Source organism: Orcinus orca, chromosome 10, assembly GCF_937001465.1.
Source record: "Orcinus orca chromosome 10, mOrcOrc1.1, whole genome shotgun sequence".
Lineage (NCBI taxonomy): Eukaryota > Metazoa > Chordata > Mammalia > Artiodactyla > Delphinidae > Orcinus > Orcinus orca.
Genome location: NC_064568.1, coordinates 56,674,173 through 56,694,585, shown reverse-complemented (window position 1 = coordinate 56,694,585; position 20,413 = coordinate 56,674,173). Strand labels below are relative to the sequence as shown.

The window sequence follows — 20,413 nt, the reverse complement described above, 5'->3', positions numbered from 1 at the left end:
CAATTTGTGCAATTAAATCCTGAGTTCACTCAAAATTCCCTCCAAAGCAGATACTGTAATAAAACAATTCGGTGGGGGAGGGGCAGTTATTGAGTGCAGGGAAGGGTGCTATTATTCAGGTAAATCTTACCCCACCGGACAGAGAAGCCATAAACAGAAGCAATTACAAGCGAAAGTATTCTCACATCCCACCCATCAAGGCATGATTATGGAAAGCTCTGTTCCTCTCATTCCCTGCCTTTGCATGCTTAGCACTTTTTTCCCTTTCACACTCCTCAGCTGCTTGGGCCTGGCAGGTAGAAAAATCCTAGTCCCTACTAGTACCAAGGCAGCCTCACAGGGAGCAAATATAGAGATGGAGAGGGAGAAGGAGCTATATGTATACACAGCATAAGTAATTCTTCTCTACTGTGACTATTAAGAAATTAATCTGATTATTAGGCACAATACAATCTATATATTCAAATGAGCACTATCCTTTCACATTTCAGACTAACAGCAAACAATCACTATTGTCTAGTGAGTGCTTACCATATGCCAGCCAGGCACTGTTACAAGCACTCAACATGCATCACCACTTTTAATCTCACAATAATCCTAGAAGGTGGGCACTATTAATATCCCCAGATTACAGATGAGGAAACTGAGGCACAGAGAAGTCCAATAACTTTTAACCCTCAACAGCAGACCCAGGACTTAAACCCAGTATTATTCCAGAGCCTGTGCTTTTAATAATGACCCTACCAACCTGCCTGTCAATATTACATTCTTTTTCCAATTATGCTCTTATTCTTGAAAATTCCTCTTTAGCAATTTCCCTCAGGGCCAATATATCAGTCACAGAAGAATACTTGTCTAAGTAATTTATAACCATTCCACATTTTATTTTTTTTAAATGATAACATCTTACTTGAACTCATTATTCACTGTTCTAGTAACTATGGAAGATATAAAGATACAGCAAATAAATGGGAAAAAAATAAAATAGAACAGACCCTAGCACCAAGTATGTACTAACTGTTTCAAACTAAAAACATTTTCACTCGAGGCTTCATTGAGGCAAAAGTCAGAACAGTTCAAAAATATGTTGGTGCTAGGAAACCATCAATGAAGTTAAAAGACAACCTACAGAATGGGAGAAAATATTTGCAAATAATGCAACCAACAAAGGGTTAATAACCAAAATATACAAACAGCTCATACAACTCAATATCAAAACACAAACAAGCCAAACAAAAATGGGCAGAAGTCTAAAATAGACAGTTTTCCAATGAAGACATACAGATAGTTAACAGGCCCATGAAAAGACATTCAACACTGCTAATTATTAGAGAAATGAAAATCAAAGCTGCATGAGGTACCACCTCACCCCAGTCTGAATGGTCATCATCAAAACGTCTACAATAATAAATGCTGGCGAGGGTATGGAGAAAGAGGAGCCCTCCTATACTATTGGTGGGAGTAAATTGGTGCAGCCACTGTGAAGACAGTATGGAGGATCCTTAAAAAACTGAAAATAGAACTATCATATGATCCAGCAATTTCATATCTGGTTATATATCTGGAAAAAAATGAGAACACTAATTTGAAAAAATACATGTACCCCAATGTTCATAGCAGCATTATTTACAATAGTGAAGACATGGAAACAATCCAAGTGTCCATCAACAGTGATTGGATAAAGAAGCTGCAGTATGTACAAGGGCATGAAACTAGAAATCTACCATGGGAAAAGAAATGAGAGAAAAAAATGATTACATGGAGACTAAACAACATGCTTCTAAAACACCAATGAGTCAACAAGGAAATCAAAAAGGAAATTTAAAAATACCTTGAGACAAATGACAATGAAAACACAAGCACACAAAAATCTATGGAATGCAGCAAAAGCAGTTCTTAGAGGGAAGTTCATAGCAATATGACTTTCCTTAAAAACAAGAAAAATCTCAAATAAAAAACCTAACCTACCACCTAAAAGAATTAGAAAAGGAACAACAACAACAAAAAGTCAGTATTAGGAAGGAAATAATAAAGATCAGGGAGAAAATAAATAAAATAGAGTTTAAAAAATAGAGAAGATCAATAAAACCAAGAGCTGGTTATTTGAAATGGTAAACAAAATTGACAAACCTCTGGCCACACTCACCGAGAAGAAAAGAGAGAGAACCCAAATAAACAAAAAAAGAAGGGAAAAAGGAGAAATCTCAATTGATACCACAGAAATGCAAAAAACCCTAAGAGATTGCTATGAACAACTATATGCCAACAAATTTGACAACCTAGAAGAAATGGACAAATTTCTAAAAACATAGCCCACCAAAACTGAATCAAGGAGAATCTAGTGAACAGACCAATCACTAGAAGTGAAAAAGAATCTGTAATTTAAAAACTCCCTACAAAACAAAACTTCAGGACCAGATGGCTTCACAGGTGAATTCTTCCAAACATACAAAGAACTTACACCAATTCTTCTCAAAATCTTGAGAAAGATTGAAGAGGAGGGAACACTCCCAAACACATTCTATGAATCCACCATCACCCTGATACCAAAACCAAACAAAGACACCACCAAGAAAGAAAATTACAGGCCAACATCTTTGATGAATATAGATGCAAAAATTCTCAATAAGATATTAGCAAACTGAATCCAACAACACATAAAGAAGATCATACACCATGTCCAAGTGGGATTCATCCCAAGTTCACAAGGATGGTTCAATATATGCAAATCAATCAGTGTAATACACCACATTAACAAAAGAAAAGGAAAAAACCACATGATTATCTCAATAGATGCAGAAAAAGTATTTGACAAAATTCAACATCCATTCATGACAAAAACACTTACCAAAGTGGGTATACAGGGGACATATCTCAACATAGTAAAAGCTATTTATGACAAACCCACAGCCAATATAATACTTAATGGTGAAAAGCTGAAAGCCTTCCTTCTAAAATCTGGAACAAGACAAGGATGCCCACTCTCACTACTTCTATCCAACATAGTATTGGAAGTCCTGGTCACAGCAATCATACAAGAAAAAGAAATAAAAGGTATCCAAATTGGAAGGGAAGAGGTAAAGTTGTCACTATATGCAGATGACAGGATACTATATATAGAAAACCCTAAGGACTCCATACAAAAACTACTAGATCTAATAAATGAATTCAGCAAAGTAGCAGGACACAAGAGTAACATTCAGAAATTGGTTGCATTTCTTTACACTAACAATGAATTAGAAAGGGAATTAAAAAAAAAACACCTTTTAAAATTGCGCCAAGGTCTACAAGTGGAACAACTCCAACAGAACACCTACTGAACGCTGGCAGAAGACCTCAGACCTCCCAAAAGGCAAGAAACCCCCCCACGTACCTGGGTAGGGCAAAAGAAAAAAGAATAAACAGAGACAAAAGGATAGGGACGGGTTCTGCACCTGCGGAAGGGAGCTGTGAAGGAGGAAAAGTGTCCACACACTAGGAAGCCCCTTCGCGGGCGGAGACTGCGGGTGGCGGAGTGGGGGAGCTTCGCAGCCATGGAGGAGAGCACAGCAACAGGTGTGCGGAGGGCAAAGCAGAGAGATTCCCGCACAGAGGATCGGTGTCGACCGGCACTCACCAGCCCAAGAGGCTTGTCTGCTCACCCGCCGGGGCGGGCGGGGCTGTGAGCTGAGGCTCGGGCTTCGGTCAGATCCCAGGGAGAGGACCGGGGTTGGTGGCGTGAACACAGCCTGCAGTGGGTTAGTGCGCCACGGCTGGCCGGGAAGGAGTCCGGGGAAAAGTCTGGACCTGCCGAAGAGGCAAGAGACTTTTTCTTCCCTCTTTATTTCCTGGTGCGCGAGGAGACGGGATTAAGAACGCTGCTTAAAGGAGCTCCAGAGACGGGCGCGAGCCGCGGCTAAAAGCGCGGACCCCAGAGACAGACATGAGATGCTAAGGCTGCTGCTACCGCCACCAAGAAGCCTGTGTGTGAACACAGGTCACTATCCACAACCCCCTTCTGGGGAGCCTGTGCAGCCCGCCACTGCCAGCGTCCCGGGATCCAGGGACAACTCCCCCGGGAGAACGCACAGCGCGCCACAGGCTGGTGCAACGGTACGCCAGCCTCTGCCGCCGCAGGCTCGCCCTGCACTCCGTGACCCTCTCTACCCCCGGCCTGAGTGAGCCAGAGCCTCCGAATCAGCGGCTCCTTTAACCCCGTCCTGTGTGAGCAAAGAACAGACGCCCTCCGGCGACCTACACGCACAGGCGGGGCCAAATCCAAAGCTGAGCCCCTGTGAGATGTGAGAACAAAGAAGAGAAAGGGAAATCTCTCCCAGCAGCCACAGAAGCAGCAGATTAAAGATCCACAATCAACTTGATGTACCCTGCATCTGTGGAATACATGAATAGACAACGAATCATCCCAAATTAAGGAGGTGGACTTTGAGAGCAAGATTTATTATTCTTTCCCCTTTTCCTTTTTTTGTGTGTATGTGTATGCTTCTGTGTGAGATTTTGTCTGTATACCTTTGCTTCCACCATTTGTCCGAGGGTTCTATCCGTCTGTCTTTTCTTTTTCTTAATAATTACTTTTTATTTTAATAACCGTATTTTATTTTACTTTATCTTCATTCTTTCTTTCCTTCCTTCCCTCCTTTAGACAACGAATCATCCCAAATTGAGGAGGTGGACTTTGAGAGCAAGATTTATGATTTTTTCCTCTTTTCCTCTTTTTGTGAGTGTGTATGTGTATGCTTCTGTGTGAGATTTTGTCTGTATACCTTTGCTTCCACCATTTGTTCCAGGGTTCTACCCATCTGTTTTTTTGTTTTTTGAGTTTTTTTCCTCTTAATAATTATTTTTTTATTTTAATAACTTTATTATATTTTGTCTTACTTTATTTTATTTTACTTTATCTTCTTTCTTTCTTTTTTTCCTTCCTTCCCTCCTTCCTTCCTTGCTCCCTCCATCCCTCCCTCCCTCCTTTCTTTCTACTTCTACTAATTCTTTCTTTCTACTTTTTCTCCCTTTTCTTCTGAGCCGTGTGGATGAAAGGCTCTTGGTGCTGCAGCCAGGAGTTAGTGCTGTGCCTCTGAGGTGGGAGAGCCAACTTCAGGACACTGGTCCACAAGAGGCCTCCCAGCTGCACATAATATCAAACGGCGAAAATCTCCCAGAGATCTCCATCTCAACACCAGCACCCAGCTTCACTCAACGACCACCAAGCTACAGTGCTGGACGTCCTATGCCAAACAACTAGCAAGACAGGAACACAACCCCACCCATTAGCAGAGAGGCTGCCCCAAATCATAATAAGTTGACAGACACCCCAAAACACACCACAAGACGTGGACCTGCCCACCAGAAAGACAAGATCCAGCCTCATCCACGAGAACACAGGCACTAGACCCCTCCACCAGGAAGCCTACACAACCTACTGAAGCAACCTTAGCCACTGGGGACAGACACCAAAAACAATGGGAACTACGAACCTGCAGCCTGCAAAAAGGAGACCCCAAACACAGTAAGATAAGCAAAATGAGAAGACAGAAACACACACAGCAGATGAAGGAGCAAGATAAAAACCCACCAGACCTAACAAATGAAGAGGAAATAGGCAGTCTACCTGAAAAAGAATTCAGAATAATGATAGTAAAGATGATCCAAAATCTTGGAAATAGAATAGACAAAATGCAAGAAACATTTAAAAAAGACCTAGAAGAACTAAAGATGAAACAAACAATGATGAACAACACAATAAATGAAATGAAAAATACTCCAGATGGGATCAATAGCAGAATAACTGAGGCAGAAGAACGGATAAGTGACCTGGAAGATAAAATAGTGGAAATAACTACTGCAGAGCAGAATAAAGAAAAAAGAATGAAAAGAACTGAGTACAGTCTCAGAGACCTCTGGGACAATATTAAATGCACCAACATTTGAATTATAGGGGTTCCAGAAGAAGAAGAGAAAAAGAAAGGGACTGAGAAAATATTTGAAGAGATTATAGTTGAAAACTTCCCTAATATGGGAAGGAAATAGTTATTCAAGTCCAGGAAGCACAGAGAGTCCCATACAGGATAAATCCAAGGAGAAATATGCCAAGACACATATTAATCAAACTGTCAAAAATTAAATACAAAAAAACATATTAAAAGCAGCAAGGGAAAAACAACAAATAACACACAAGGGAATCCCCATAAGGTTAACAGCTGATCTTTCAGCAGAAACTCTGCAAGCCAGAAGGGACTGGCAGGACATATTTAAAGTGATGAAGGAGAAAAACCTGCAACCAAGATTACTCTACCCAGCAAGGATCTCATTCAGATTTGATGGAGAAATTAAAACCTTTACCGACAAGCAAAAGCTGAGAGAGTTCAGCACCACCAAACCAGCTTTTCAACAACTGCTAAAGTAACTTCTCTAGGTAAGAAACACAAGAGAAGGAAAAGACCTACAACAACAAACCCAAAACAATTAAGAAAATGGGAATAGGAACATACATATTGATAATTACCTTAAATGTAAATGGACTAAATGCTCCCACCAAAAGACACAGATTGGCTGAATGGATACAAAAGCAAGACCCATATATTTGCTGTCTACAAGAGACACACTTCAGACCTAGAGACACATATAGACTGAAAGTAAGGGGATGAAAAAAGGTATTTCATGAAAATGAAACCAAAAGAAAGCTGGAGTAGCAATTCTCATATCAGACAAAATAGAGTTTAAAATAAAGACTATTAGAAGAGACAAAGAAGGACACTACATAATGATGAAGGGATCTATCCAAGAAGAACATATAACAATAGTAAATATTTATGCACCCAACATAGGAGCACCTCAATACATAAGGCAAATACTAACAGCCATAAAAGGGGAAATAGACAGTAACACATTCATAGTAGGGGACTTTAACACCCCACTTTCACCCATGGACAGATCATCCAAAATGAAAATAAATAAGGAAAACCAAGCTTTAAAAGATACATTAAACAAGATGGACTTAATTGATATTTATAGGACATTCCATCCAAAAACAACAGAATACACATTTTTCTCAAGTGCTCATGGAACATTCTCCAGGATAGATCATATCTTGGGTCACAAATCAACCCTTGGTAAACTTAAGAAAATTGAAATTGTATCAAGTATCTTTTCTGACCACAACGCTATGAGACTAGATATCAATTACAGGAAAAGATCTGTACAAAATACAAACACATGGAGGCTAAACAATACACTACTTAACAATGAAGTGATCACTGAAGAAATCAAAGAGGAAATCAAAAAATACCTAGAAACAAATGGCAATGGAGACACGATGACCCAAAATCTATGGGATGCAGCAAAAGCAGTTCTAAGAGGGAAGTTTATAGCAATACAATCCTACCTTAAGAAACAGGAAACATCTCGAATAAACAACATAACCTTGCACCTAAAGCAATTAGAGAAACAGAACAAAAAAACCCCAAAGCTAGCAGAAGGAAAGAAATCATAAAAATCAGATCAGAAATAAATGAAAAAGAGATGAAGGAAACGATAGCAAAGATCAATAAAACTAAAAGCTGGTTCTTTGAGAAGATAAACAAAATTGATAAACCATTAGCCAGACTCATCAAAAAAAAAAAGGGAGAAGACTCAAATCAATAGAATTAGAAATGAAAAAGGGGAAGTAACAACTGACAAAAGATCATGAGAGATAACTACAAGCAACTCTCTGCCAATAAAATGCACAACCTGGAAGAAATGGACAAATTCTTAGAAAGGCACAGCCTGCCAAGACTGAATCAGGAAGAAATAGAAAATATGAACAGACCAATCACAAGCACTGAAATTGAAACTGTGATTAAAAATCTTCCAACAAACAAAAGCCCAGGACCAGATGGTTTCACAGGCGAATTCTATCAAACAATTAGAGAAGAGCTAACACCTATCCTTCTCAAACTCTTCCAAAATATAGCAGAGGGAGGAACACTCCCAAACTCATTCTACGAGGTCACCATCACCCTGATACCAAAACCAGACAAGGATGTCACAAAGAAAGAAAACTACAGGCCAATATCACTGATGAACATAGATGCAAAAATGCTCAACAAAATACTAGCAAACAGAATCCAACAGCACATTAAATGGATCATACACCATGATCAAGTGGGGTTTACTCCAGGAATGCAAGGATTCTTCAATATATGCAAATCAATCAACGTGATACACCATATTAACAAATTGAAGGAGAAAAACCATATGATCATCTCAATAGATGCAGAGAAAGCTTCTGACAAAGTTCAACACCCATTTATGATCAAAACTCTGCAGAAAGTAGGCACAGAGGGAACTTTCCTCAACATAATAAAGGCCATATATGACAAACCCACAGCCAACATTGTCCTCAATGGTGGAAAACTGAAAGCATTTCCACTAAGATCAGGAACAAGACTACCCAAAGCATTCTGCAGATTTTATATGATCCTTATCAAATTACCCATGATACTTTTCACAGAACTAGAACAAATAATCCAAAAATTTATATGGAACCATAAAAGATCCAGAATTGCCAAAGCAATGCTGAGGAAAAAAAACAAAGCAGGAGGCATAACTCTCCCAGACTTCAGACAATACTACAAAACTACAGTAATCAAAACAGTGTGGTATTGGTACAAAAATAGACATAAGGATCAATGGAACAGAATAGAGAGCCCAGAAATAAATCCACATGGTCAATTAATCTTTGACAAAGGAGGCAAGAATATAAAATGGGAAGAAGTTCTTCAGCAAGTAGTGCTGGGAAAGTTAGCTGCATGTAAATCAATGAAGTTAGAATACACTCTCACACCATGCACAAAAGTAAACTTAAAATGGCTTAGTGACTCAAACATAAGACATAATACCATAAAACTTCTAGAAGAGAGCACAGGCAAAACGTTCTCTGACATAAGTTACAGCAGTGTTTTCTGAGGTCAGTCTCCCAAGACAATAGAAATAAAAACAAAAATAAATAAATGGGACCTAGTCAAACTTACAAGGTTTTGCACAGCAAAGGAAACCATAAAAAAGAAAAATGAAGAAACCTACAGAATGGGAGAAAATATTTGCAAATGATGCGACTAAGAAGGGCTTAATCTCCAAAATATACAATCAGCTCATACAACTCAACAACAAAAAAACAAACAACCCAATGAAATAATGTGTAGAAGACCTTAATCGACATTTCTCTAAAGAAGACATACAGATGGCCAGTAGGCACATGAAAGGATGCTCAATACCACTAATTATTAGAGAAATGCAAATCAGAACTACAGTGAGGTATCACCTCACACTGGTCAGAATGGCTATCATCAAAAAAGTCTCCAAACAGTAAATGCTGGAGAGGGTGTGGAGAAAGGGGAACCCTCCTACACTGTTGGTGGGAATGTAAATTGGTGCAGCCACTATGGAGAACAGTATGGAGCTGTCTCAGAAAACTAAAAATACAATTACCATATGATCCAGCAATCCCAGTCCTGGGCATATACCCGGACAAAACTATAATTCAAAAAGATACATACACCCTTGTGTTCATGGCAGCACTATTCACAACAGCCAAAACATGGAAACAACCTAAATGTCCATTGACAGATGAATGGATAAAGAAGATGTGGTACACATATACAATGGAATATTACTCAGCCATTAAAAAGAACAAAATACTGCCATTTGCAGCAACATGGATGTGACTAGAGTTTATCATACTAAGTGAAGTAAGTTAGAAAGAGAAAGACAAATACCATATGATATCACTTACATGTGGAATCTAAAATATGGCACAAATGAACCTACCTACAAAGCAGAAATTCATAGAGATAGAGAACAGATTTGTGGCTTCCAAGGGTTGGGTGGGAGGGAGAGGCGTGGACTAGGAGTTTGGGATTGGTAGATGCAAACTATTATATATAGAATGGATAAACAATATGGTCCTACTGTACAGCACAGGAAACTATATCCAATCTCCTAGGATAAACCATAATGGAAAAGAATATTAAAAAACTGCATATATTTCTATAACTGAGTCACTTTGCTATACAGCAGAAATTGGCACAACATTGTAAATCAACTAGACTTCACTTTAAAAAAAGAATTATGAGGGCTTCCCTGGTGGCGCAGTGGTTGACAGTCCACCTGCCGATGCAGGGGACGTGGGTTTGTGCCCCAGTCCGGGAAGAACCCACATGCCTCGGAGCAGCTGGGCCCGTGAGCCATGGCTGCTGAACCTGTGCATCCAGAGCCTGTGCTCCGCAACGGGAGAGGCCACAACAGTGAGAGGCCTGCGTACCACAAAAAAAAAAAAAAAGAAAAAAGAAAAAAAAGAATTATGAGAGAAAGTATGTAGCTGGTATAATTAATAAAATTAGAGAATTTTAAATTGCTGCAGCCGTTATGGAAAACAGTATGAAGATTCCTCAAAAAATTAATAGAACTACCATATGATCCAGATATTCCACTTCTGGGTATTTATTCAAAGAATATGAAAACAGTAATGTGAAAATTTATATTCACCTCTATGTTCATGATTTACAGTATCCAAGATATGGAAACAACCTAAGTGCCCATCAACAGATGATGGATAGAGAAGATGTGGTGTATATATATATATATATATATATATATATATATATATATATATATATATATATATATATATATATATACAATGAAATACTACTCAGCCATAAAACAACGCAATCTTGCCATTTGCAACAACATGGATGGACCTTGAACATCTTATGCTAAATTAAGTAAGTCAGATGGAGAAAGACAAATACAGTATGATTTCACTCACATATGGAATATTAAAAAAAACAAGAAAACAAAACAAAATAAATAACCAAAACAAACAAACCTGGAGATACTGAGAACAGAGTAGTGGTTACCAGATGGGAAGGGGTGGGAGGGGGGTGTGAAATGGGCAAAGTGGGTCAGTTGTATGGTGACAGATAGAAACTAAACTTTTGGTGGTGAACACACTGCACTGTATACTGAAAAAGAAATATAATGGGGCTTTCCTGGTGGCGCAGTGGTTGAGAGTCCACCTGCCAATGCAGGGGACACGAGTTCGTGCCCTGGTCCGGGAAGATCCCACATGCCGCAGAGCGGCTAGGCGCGTGAGCCATGGCCACTGAGCCTGCGCATCTGGAGCCTGTGCTCCGCAATGGGAGAGGCCACGACAGTGAGAGGCCCATGTACCGCAAAAAAAAAAAAAAGGAAATATAATGTTTTACACATGATACTTATGTTATAAACCAATATTACATCAATAACTTTTTAAATAAAAAAGGAAGATGTGGTGTATATATATATATACATATATATATACATATCTATCTATCTATCTATATATATATACAACAGAATTCTACTAAGCCATAAAAAAAGAATAAAATTCTGCCATTTGCAGCAACGTGGATGAAGCTAGAGATTATTATGCTTAGTGAAATAAGTTAGAGAAAGACATGTCATGTATGATATCATTTATATGTGGAATCTAAAAACGAATACAAATAAGTGTATAGCAAAACAGAAAAACAGACTCAACAGACATAGAAAACAAACTTATGGTTACCAAAGAGGAGAGGAAGTGAGGAAGTGGGGGTACTGCATTAACAAACTACTGTATATAAAATAGATAATCAACAAGGATATGCTGTACTGCACAGAGAATTATACCAATGATCTTGTAATAACGTATAATGGATTATAATCTAAAAAAATATGAATCACTTTGCTGCACACCTGAAACTAACAATATTGGAAATCAACTATACTTCAATTAAAAAATATGTTAGTGCCTTAGAGCTTGATAAAAATGCACATGGATTTTTAATCACATTAAAGCACAGAATGTGGTACACATTATGTACAATGGAATATTTACATTTTTCAACCATTAAAAAGAAGGAAATCTTGTAATTTGCAACACCATGGTTGAACCTAGAGGACATTATTCTAGTTGAAATAAGCCAGACAAAGTAAAAAAAAAAAGTTGATTTCGTATAAACAGAGAGAGTAGAATGGTAGTTGCCACAGGCTGGGGGGAGGGAGAAATGGGGTGATATAGATCAAATGGTACAAATTTTCAGTTATGAGAAGAATGAGTTCTGAGGATCTAATGTATGGCATGGTGACTATAGTTAATAACATGCTACTGTGTACTTAAAAGTCCCGAGAGTAAATCTTAGTATTCTCAGAACAACAACAAAAAAGCGTTAATTATGTGAGGTGATGGATTTGTTAATTATACTGATCTTGGTAATCATTTCACAAATGTATATCAAATCGTGTTATACACTCTAAATATATACAATTATATTTGTCAATTTTTCCCAATTACTCTTCAATAAAGTTCAAAAAAGACATTTTAAGACAAAACCAGAATAACTTATTTTCACTTTAATAATTCAAAATATTTATTAGTATTCTGTCAGTCTGCTCCTAGAGGAGCAGGGAAACAACAGTGAACAAAACAGTTAACAGCTCTACTGTTGTGGAGTCTGTGTTTTAGTGGGAGACACATGATACACTAATCAAAATACAACATAATGCCAGAGAGAGACAAATGCTATGAAAAAATAAAGGGATGGAGTCTGAAGGAGGTTGCTATTTGGGGCAGATGATCAGGAAAACCTCTCTACAGAAGGGAACATTTAACAGAGAGCAGAAGGAAGAAAGGAGGTGAGCTGCAGCTCTGGAGGAGGAGCACCCGGTGGGCGCACATTGGAAATCTGAAGGCACAGCTGAAGGGGCAGCTGACGGGGTAGAAGGTTTGTTACAGTGTGAGGGAGAAATTTCCTTTATTTTATTACCATTATTTCGGGTACTGTTCATAGTCATACAAGTACTGGATCACTCATATAGTAAATATTTCTCGTGAGCCTATAAACCACACTCGGGCTCAGTGCTGGGGATAGTGGCCTATCACAAAATAAATATAAAATTCCACCTTGTGAAGGACAAGTGCATGGTGTGTGTAGGCCAGGGGCATCCTGCCCTGTTTTGGGGGGTTTGCCTGAGGAGGCTACATTCTAGCTGAGAGGTGAAGGGTGAGAAGAGTTAACCAGACGACAAGTGGGAAAAGCAGTATTCCAGGCAGAGAGAGCAGCATGTGCAAAAGCCCTGTGGCCACAGGGAACATGCAGGGAGCAGCTAAGAGTAGTGAAGTCTGGGTGGAGGTATAGCAGGAAGACATGGCAGAGACAGAGAATGCAGGGCTGTCCTCCTGTAGCCCAACTGAGGACGTGGTCTGTGAACTGTGTGAACTGGAGGCTACTGAAGTGTTTTAAGTCAATTAAGAGTCTCAGAGCTTGGAGATTCCTTAAGAACTTGAGAAGTACAGTTAGAAGTTGGGCAGGTTTCACTGTGTCTACTTGTTCAGGTTTTCCTACAGGTTTATTTTGATCCATCCAATGAAAACTTTAGTAGCTTTAAAAAAATTATCTAATGTAATAACATGAATGGGATTACACTAAGCAATAAAGTCGCAAAGAATTCCCATTCCAGGATTAGTCAAAGTTTTCTATTTTTATTAGATCATACTTGTTTATTATCCAGAAATCCCAAATAACGTTCTGTGAAGAACTAGCCCAAAATGTATCTCAGAGTGTCAAACTCTAAATTCTGCTCTGAAAATGCAGTTGAAGGAAGTGTACAGTTTTGGACTCTGGAATTGGAGTAAGATGTAGAGATAAAAAATGGAACCAAGGACCATATTTGGAGAATATTCTCCATGAGAAGGATAATAAAGACCTGCCTAATAATGATAATAATCAGATAAGAAATAAGATAAGATAATAATCAGATAAGAAAAGGTTTTATGGAACTTCTGTTCCAGCACAATCAGTCCAGTGCCCATAGCACAATCAGTCCAGTGCCCACAAACCACTTATCTAGCAGCTGAGATATAAAGAATGATCCGATGGGACTTCCCTGGTGGTGCAGTGGGTAAGATTCCAAGGTCCCAATGCAGGGGGCCTGGGTCTGATCCCTGGTCAGGGAACTAGATCCCACATGCATGCCACAACTAAGAGTTCACATGCCACAACTAAGGATCCCACCTGCCACAACTAAGGGGCCCATGCGCTGCAACTAAGGAGCCTGCCAGCTGAAACTAAGGAGACTGCTGGCTGAAACTAAGGAGCACATGTGCCACAACTAAGGAGCAGGAGAGCCACACCTATGGATCCTGCCGGACAAAACTAAGGAGCCCATGTGCTGCAACTAAGGAGCCTGCCAGCTGCAACTAAGGAGACTGCTGGCTGCAACTAAGGAGCCCACGAGCCACAACCAAGGAGCCCACCGGTTGCAACTAAGACCCAGTGCAACCAAATAAATAAATAACAAATATTAAAAAAAAGAGAATGCTCCCAGGCACTTCCTGCAAAAGTTGATAAAGAACTTTCTGCTATTAAATAAGTTAATACCTGAGGAAGCAAAGGCAAAAGCAAAGAGCAAAATGATATGGGAACATCAAACTCTGGGGAACGTGGAGAGCTGGGGCAGGCATCCCAGGTCCACATGAATTGGCTCAGAGGAGCTCATAAGAATTACACAAAGATTACAGAATGTGGAGAGAAATACCCTGGAAATAGATGAAGGGACAATTCAAGAAAAGGCATGAAGGTATGAGACTCAGGGTAGAGACTGTGAAAGATATTTGTTTTACTTTTGTTCAATTCACAAACTCAGAGAAAACCCAAAGGGAAGGATATAAAAATATTCAAAAGTAATTGGACATGTCAAACAATATATTAGGAAACATCTTAAATTTGGAATAATTAGAATTTGAGAGATTATACAGCTGACATTTCCAGTGCATGTCCTTGACATCATGCAGTGAACAAGGTCCCATGACTCTCTGCCTGGGGGCTTCCTCCCAGCCACCCCAGGAGGCCAGGAGTGACTGAAGGTCACCCATGGAGTAGCCCTTAGTCACTTGTGGCTGAGAAAAGAAAAAAACCCCAAAACCCCTACATTTAATTTGGCATATAGGACAACTCTGAAACATCTCGTACAATGTATCCCAGATAATAATCTATGGATCTGATTTTTTAAAAATAAATTTATTTATTTATGGCTGTGTTGGGTCTTCATTGCTGCGTGTGGGCTTTCTATAGTTGAGGTGAGTGGGGGTTACTCTTAGTTGTGGTGCGAAGGCTTCTCATTGTGTTGGCCTCTTACTGTGGAGCACCAGGCTCTAGGCACGCAGACTTCAGTAGTTGCAGCATGCAGGCTCAGTAGTTGTGGCTCACGGGGTCTAGAGCACAGGCTCAGTAGTTGTGGTGCATGGGCTTAGTTGCTCCGTGGCATGTGGGATCTTCCAGGACCAGGGATCGAACCTGTGTCCCCTGCATTGGCAGGCGGATTCTCAACCACTGCGCCACCAGGGAAGCCTGGATCTGATTATTAATGTTTCCTGTACTGGCTGCTTTCCCTTCTCTGTCTCATTTCCTCCCCCGCCCCGACCCCCCACCACTATTTCATGGAACCACCTACTAAATAAACTATTTCACTTGGATTCTTGTCTTTTGGAAAATCCCAAAGTAAGAAAGTAATGGAATGTAATTTAGAACAGAGTTCTTTTAACTCTGGTTTGTGAGCCTAAGTTTATTGTAAAACCTTGTATTATAAAATACAAGGGGCATTTCTAACAACCAGGAGAGAGGAAGGTGGGATCAGGGAGTAGAAATAAATATTTTAAAGCACTTTAAAAGAACAAAGAGCTTGATAGAAAGATGAACGGTCATACATTTGTGATATTCCTAAGTGAAATAATACCTTAACTGTATTAGGAGGTTCAGCTTTCCTAACTCTGTAGTTAATTTAAAAATTAAAAGAAAATATGAATCCATCTTTGGGCTAATAAAACAAAATAGTTGTCATGTTTTAGATTTCTTCTTACATACTCTATAGATTTCCTGCCCCCCACCTCAACACACACACAAAATTATCATAATAGCAATTCTAAACTGAATTCACAGTCTTGGGAATAAATGTGCTTATTTTTAGTTTGTATTTTATTTGTTCTGTAATTTTGATTGACAATCAAATCTGTTCAGGAATATATGATTATTTAACACTTTTATGATTAAGCTTTTATTATTTTTGAAAAAGAATACAAAGTAGAACAAATGAAAACTATTATTCCAGCAACAAGTAATGGGTGAGTCATATCCTTATTATTAAGAGATTAAGTGCCCAGATAAACTATCAGTTTTCAAGGTACAATATTAGCCTGGCCACCAATCTCTACATCTTCCCATGAAGCTAGTTTCAAAAACAAAGATGTAAGAAATTTCTAGCAAAATAAATTCACCCCTTAAAAACACTATGTTGCACATTCTTGTATGAAAGCACTTTGTAAACTGGAGCTGTTATTTCCAAATTCCACCCTCCTTGGAGAAGATTCATTCTGAATCCTACCCCCAGGACTCTGCTGCATAATAGACCAGATTAAAAAAAGAAGATGGAAGCGTCTTGATTGCTTGACCCGACAAATGAAATTTCAGAATATTTCCCTGAAATCTGCTGCATCTACGGACTACCATATCTGTTTGCTAATTTCAACAGATTCAGACAAATGATATGTGATCAGCAAAAGAAGATTCTCACCTCATGATAATTAATGGATTGCAAAGGAACCCTAAAAAGCATGCTAAAAAAGTCTCAATTCATCAAAATAATGCTCATTTACCCAAGAAGCACCAACTTTGTAAATATATGTGTAAGTATATATATCATCATTTATTCATTCACATAATAAAATTTATTCAGCACCTATTATTTGCCAGATGCTGGGACAGGTATTAGGACATAAAAACCCTTTCCTTGACCTTGAATGTCTATAGATGGACAGAGAGTAAAAGAATCATATATAAAATAGATGCAATAAAATGTTCCAAGTGTCATATTGCGTAACAAGTCTACTAATTCATTCACAGATTCATTCAACAACTCTGTACACCTACTGTGTGCTAAAGATCACTTCAATTACAAGTAATTGAGGGGCAGAGTTACCTTAAAGGAAAGATAGTTTGTTATTTTAAACACATAATGGTACGATTCTATACATGTGTATTACCTGGGTAATTGAGGAAAACTTATTAAATATGTAAATATCTTTCCTTTGCAAGCCAAGAAAAGAAATGAAAGCCCAAACCAGTTAAAAAAAGGTGTTAGAGAGCCATAAAATAATTGTCCTTACCAGGAATACAGAATTGTTCCTACAACAGATGTAAGTTTGCTGCTTTCTTGTTTTTGCTTTGCCAGGCCAAAGTCAGCTACAATTCAAGAAACAAAACAATTTGATTATATTTTCCCAGAATTAGCATTGTTCCTTAGCTTTTAACATTCTGCAAAAACAAAACAAAACAAAACAAAGAAAAAAGCTATTACAATTCACAAGAGAAAGCTTTTCTTGTTTTCCCTGTCAAAATGCCCCATGTGCCAATCTTCTGAACCACTCCCAGCCTTCATTAATGGTGTACATACATTAGGTCATTATGCTATATATATTGACATAATGAGGTTTCATTAAAAAATATTAAAAGAGTCTTTCTGACTGGAAGATAGGACAAAGTACTTATTGAACTTGTGATTCTACTTTTTTTTTTTTTTTCTGTACGCGGGCCTCTCACTGTTGTGGCCTCTCCCGTTGCGGAGCACAGGCTCCGGACGCGCAGGCCCAGCGGCCATGGCTCACGGGCCCAGCCGCTCCGCGGCATGTGGGATCTTCCCGGACCAGGGAATGAACCCGTGTCCCCTGCATCGGCAGGTGGACTCTCAACCACTGCGCCACCAGGGAAGCCCCGTGATTCTACTTTTTTAGATTACCCTTTATAATTTTCAAATAAATAAAATGAATCTAATGTTTTGGCATATGGCAGTCATCACCTCATCCGGCTAAAAAAATAAACAAATATGGTAAGCCTAAATAATCACCATGAAGGTCTGAAAACCTGAAATGGATGGTATCTATTTGTACAAAGTCATAGTAAATAATAATGTTCACAATCATCTCAAAATACTTATATAATAATATAATTATATTAATACAATGGATTCTAATTTTTAAACTAGAACACTAAATATTTATATTTAATATTAGCATTAGCTATATTTTTCAAAGCACCTTCACATACTTCTATTTTTTAAGCCACTCAATAACTTAGATCAAAGTGGTAGAAACAGATATTATTCCTATTATCATTGTATGGATTTACAAACATTTCAAGAGGTTTAATTACTAGAATTAAACAAAAAGACAGTGTTGAACCAGGGCAAAAATTCAAGTTGCTATTCCTAATAGTTTGATGTTCACAATATCACTTTTTAAGTGTACTAAATATGTATGGAATTTCACAGTAATGAATTTTAATAAAAAGTATTTGATTATCTATTCTAAAGTGTCTTTGACAGGTTGAAAATATTCTGGAGTACCTTTGACTTCAAAGTAATATTAATTCATGTTATTAATAATAATATCCATTTACAAAACAACAACCTTGAACTAGCACAAATTTAGCTGCTTACATATATTGTCTGTTTTAATACTCACAGTGCAATAGGAATTATTATAGTTAGTGCCTGTTAGTGCTTAAAGGCAAGGACTCTGGAACCAAACAGGCTCAGTTCAAATCCTGGCTTCATTATGTGCTACCTGAGTAACCCTGGGCAAGTTATTTAATCTCTCTTTGCAATAGTTTTCTTATCTGTAAAATAGTGATTGTAATAATATAGATAGTAGCGCTATAATATTAAAATCTGAATAAGTTAACATATGCAAGTGTAGTATAGCATAGTGATAATCAACTGATGTATATCGCTATTTAATCTTCACAACCACCCATTTTATATATGAAGAAACTGAGGCTCAAAGAGAATTAGTGCCTTGCTCAGGGTTTCTCAGGGAGAAATGAACAGAGTTAGACATGAATTTGATGTTGCTCAATTCTAAAGCCCCAAATTCTTATCAAAACAGAATACAATACTGCCAACAAAGAAAAATCAGGCCCAAACCATTTTATTTACAAATTCAACCAAACACTTAAGGGATAAATATCAGTTATGCATAAACTCTACCAGAAAATAGAAGAGGAGAGAACACTTCCTAACTCATTTTATGAAGTCAACATTACCCTGAACAAGTCCATACAAAGACATTACAAGAAAAGAAAAGCACAGAACAGTATTCCCCATGAGAATAGATACAAAAAATAAGTGAATCCAATCTAGGGATATATTAAAAAGGATAACACATAATAACCAAGTGGGGTTTATGCCAAAAATACAATGCTGATCCAACATTTAAAAATTAATCAATATAGTTCACCAGATCAGAACATTAGAGAAGGAAATCATACAAACATCTCAATAGTTGTATAAGAAGAATTTGAGAAAATTCAGTATCTATTCCTTTTAGCAAAGTGGAAAATAGACAGGCATTTCCTTAACCTGATAAAGGGCATCTATGAAAAACCTACTGCTAACTTTCTAGTTAATGTTAAAAGATTGAATGTCTTTCCCTTAAGATCAAAAAAACAAGGCTGGATGTTATCTTGACTTATGGTGACCATTTCACAGTATATAACAAATATCGAATCATTAAGTTACACAGCTGAAACTAATACAATGTTGTAGGTCAATTATATCTCAATTAAAGCAAAGAAAAATTTAAAAAAGATATAGCCATCTTGTTAATATATTGATAGATATTTTGAAGAGATTGTCATATAAGAACATTTTTAATGTGCCTTGATAACTGAATTTTTCAAATAAATCAGAAAACATTATTTTCTCTTTCCTTTCAAAAAAAAAAGAAAGAAAGAAAACATACTAATTACAATACCATCATAGGAACAAATATCTAGGAATAATATGACAAAGGACATGAAAGACCTATGCAGGGAAAATTATAAAATTTTGTTACAGAGTCATTAAAGAAGATTAAAATTAATGGAGAGAAAGTCCAAATTCATGGATTGGGATTTTCAATATTATATAGATTTCATTCTTCCTAAACTAATTTATGTAATTCCAATCATATGTCTTCATATTTTGGGCAGAACTTCACAAATTGAGTATAAAATTCATATAGAAATAGAAACTGCCAAGAGGAGCCATGGAGTTTAATATAAAAGAGGACGAAGTTTTCTATAGTATATTAAGAATTATTACAAGTCCATAGTAATTAAGACAAGGTAGTATAAACTCAAGGATACAAAGAGAAAAAGGCAAGGATGTCCACTCTTACCATTCCTATTCAAGATTGTACTACACATCCAAGTAAGTGCAATAATTGCATACAAATTTTTGTGCGAAGATAATTTTTTATTTCTCTTTGATAGATTCCTTGGAGTGGGATTACTGGATCCTATGATAAGTGTATGTTTAATTTCAT

At 37.8% G+C, this 20,413-nt stretch overlaps 1 protein-coding gene across 1 annotated transcript in view; it reads right to left on the bottom strand.

Moving 5' to 3' along the window:
* Window positions 1–20,413, bottom strand: part of NEK10 (NIMA related kinase 10) — a 321,275-nt gene that overhangs the window by 199,605 nt on the left and 101,257 nt on the right. Inside the window, exon 24 of the mRNA XM_012536668.3 lies at window positions 17,219–17,294. Within this exon, the coding sequence (XP_012392122.2) occupies window positions 17,219–17,294 (76 nt within the window). The remainder of the gene's footprint in view (window positions 1–17,218; window positions 17,295–20,413) is intronic.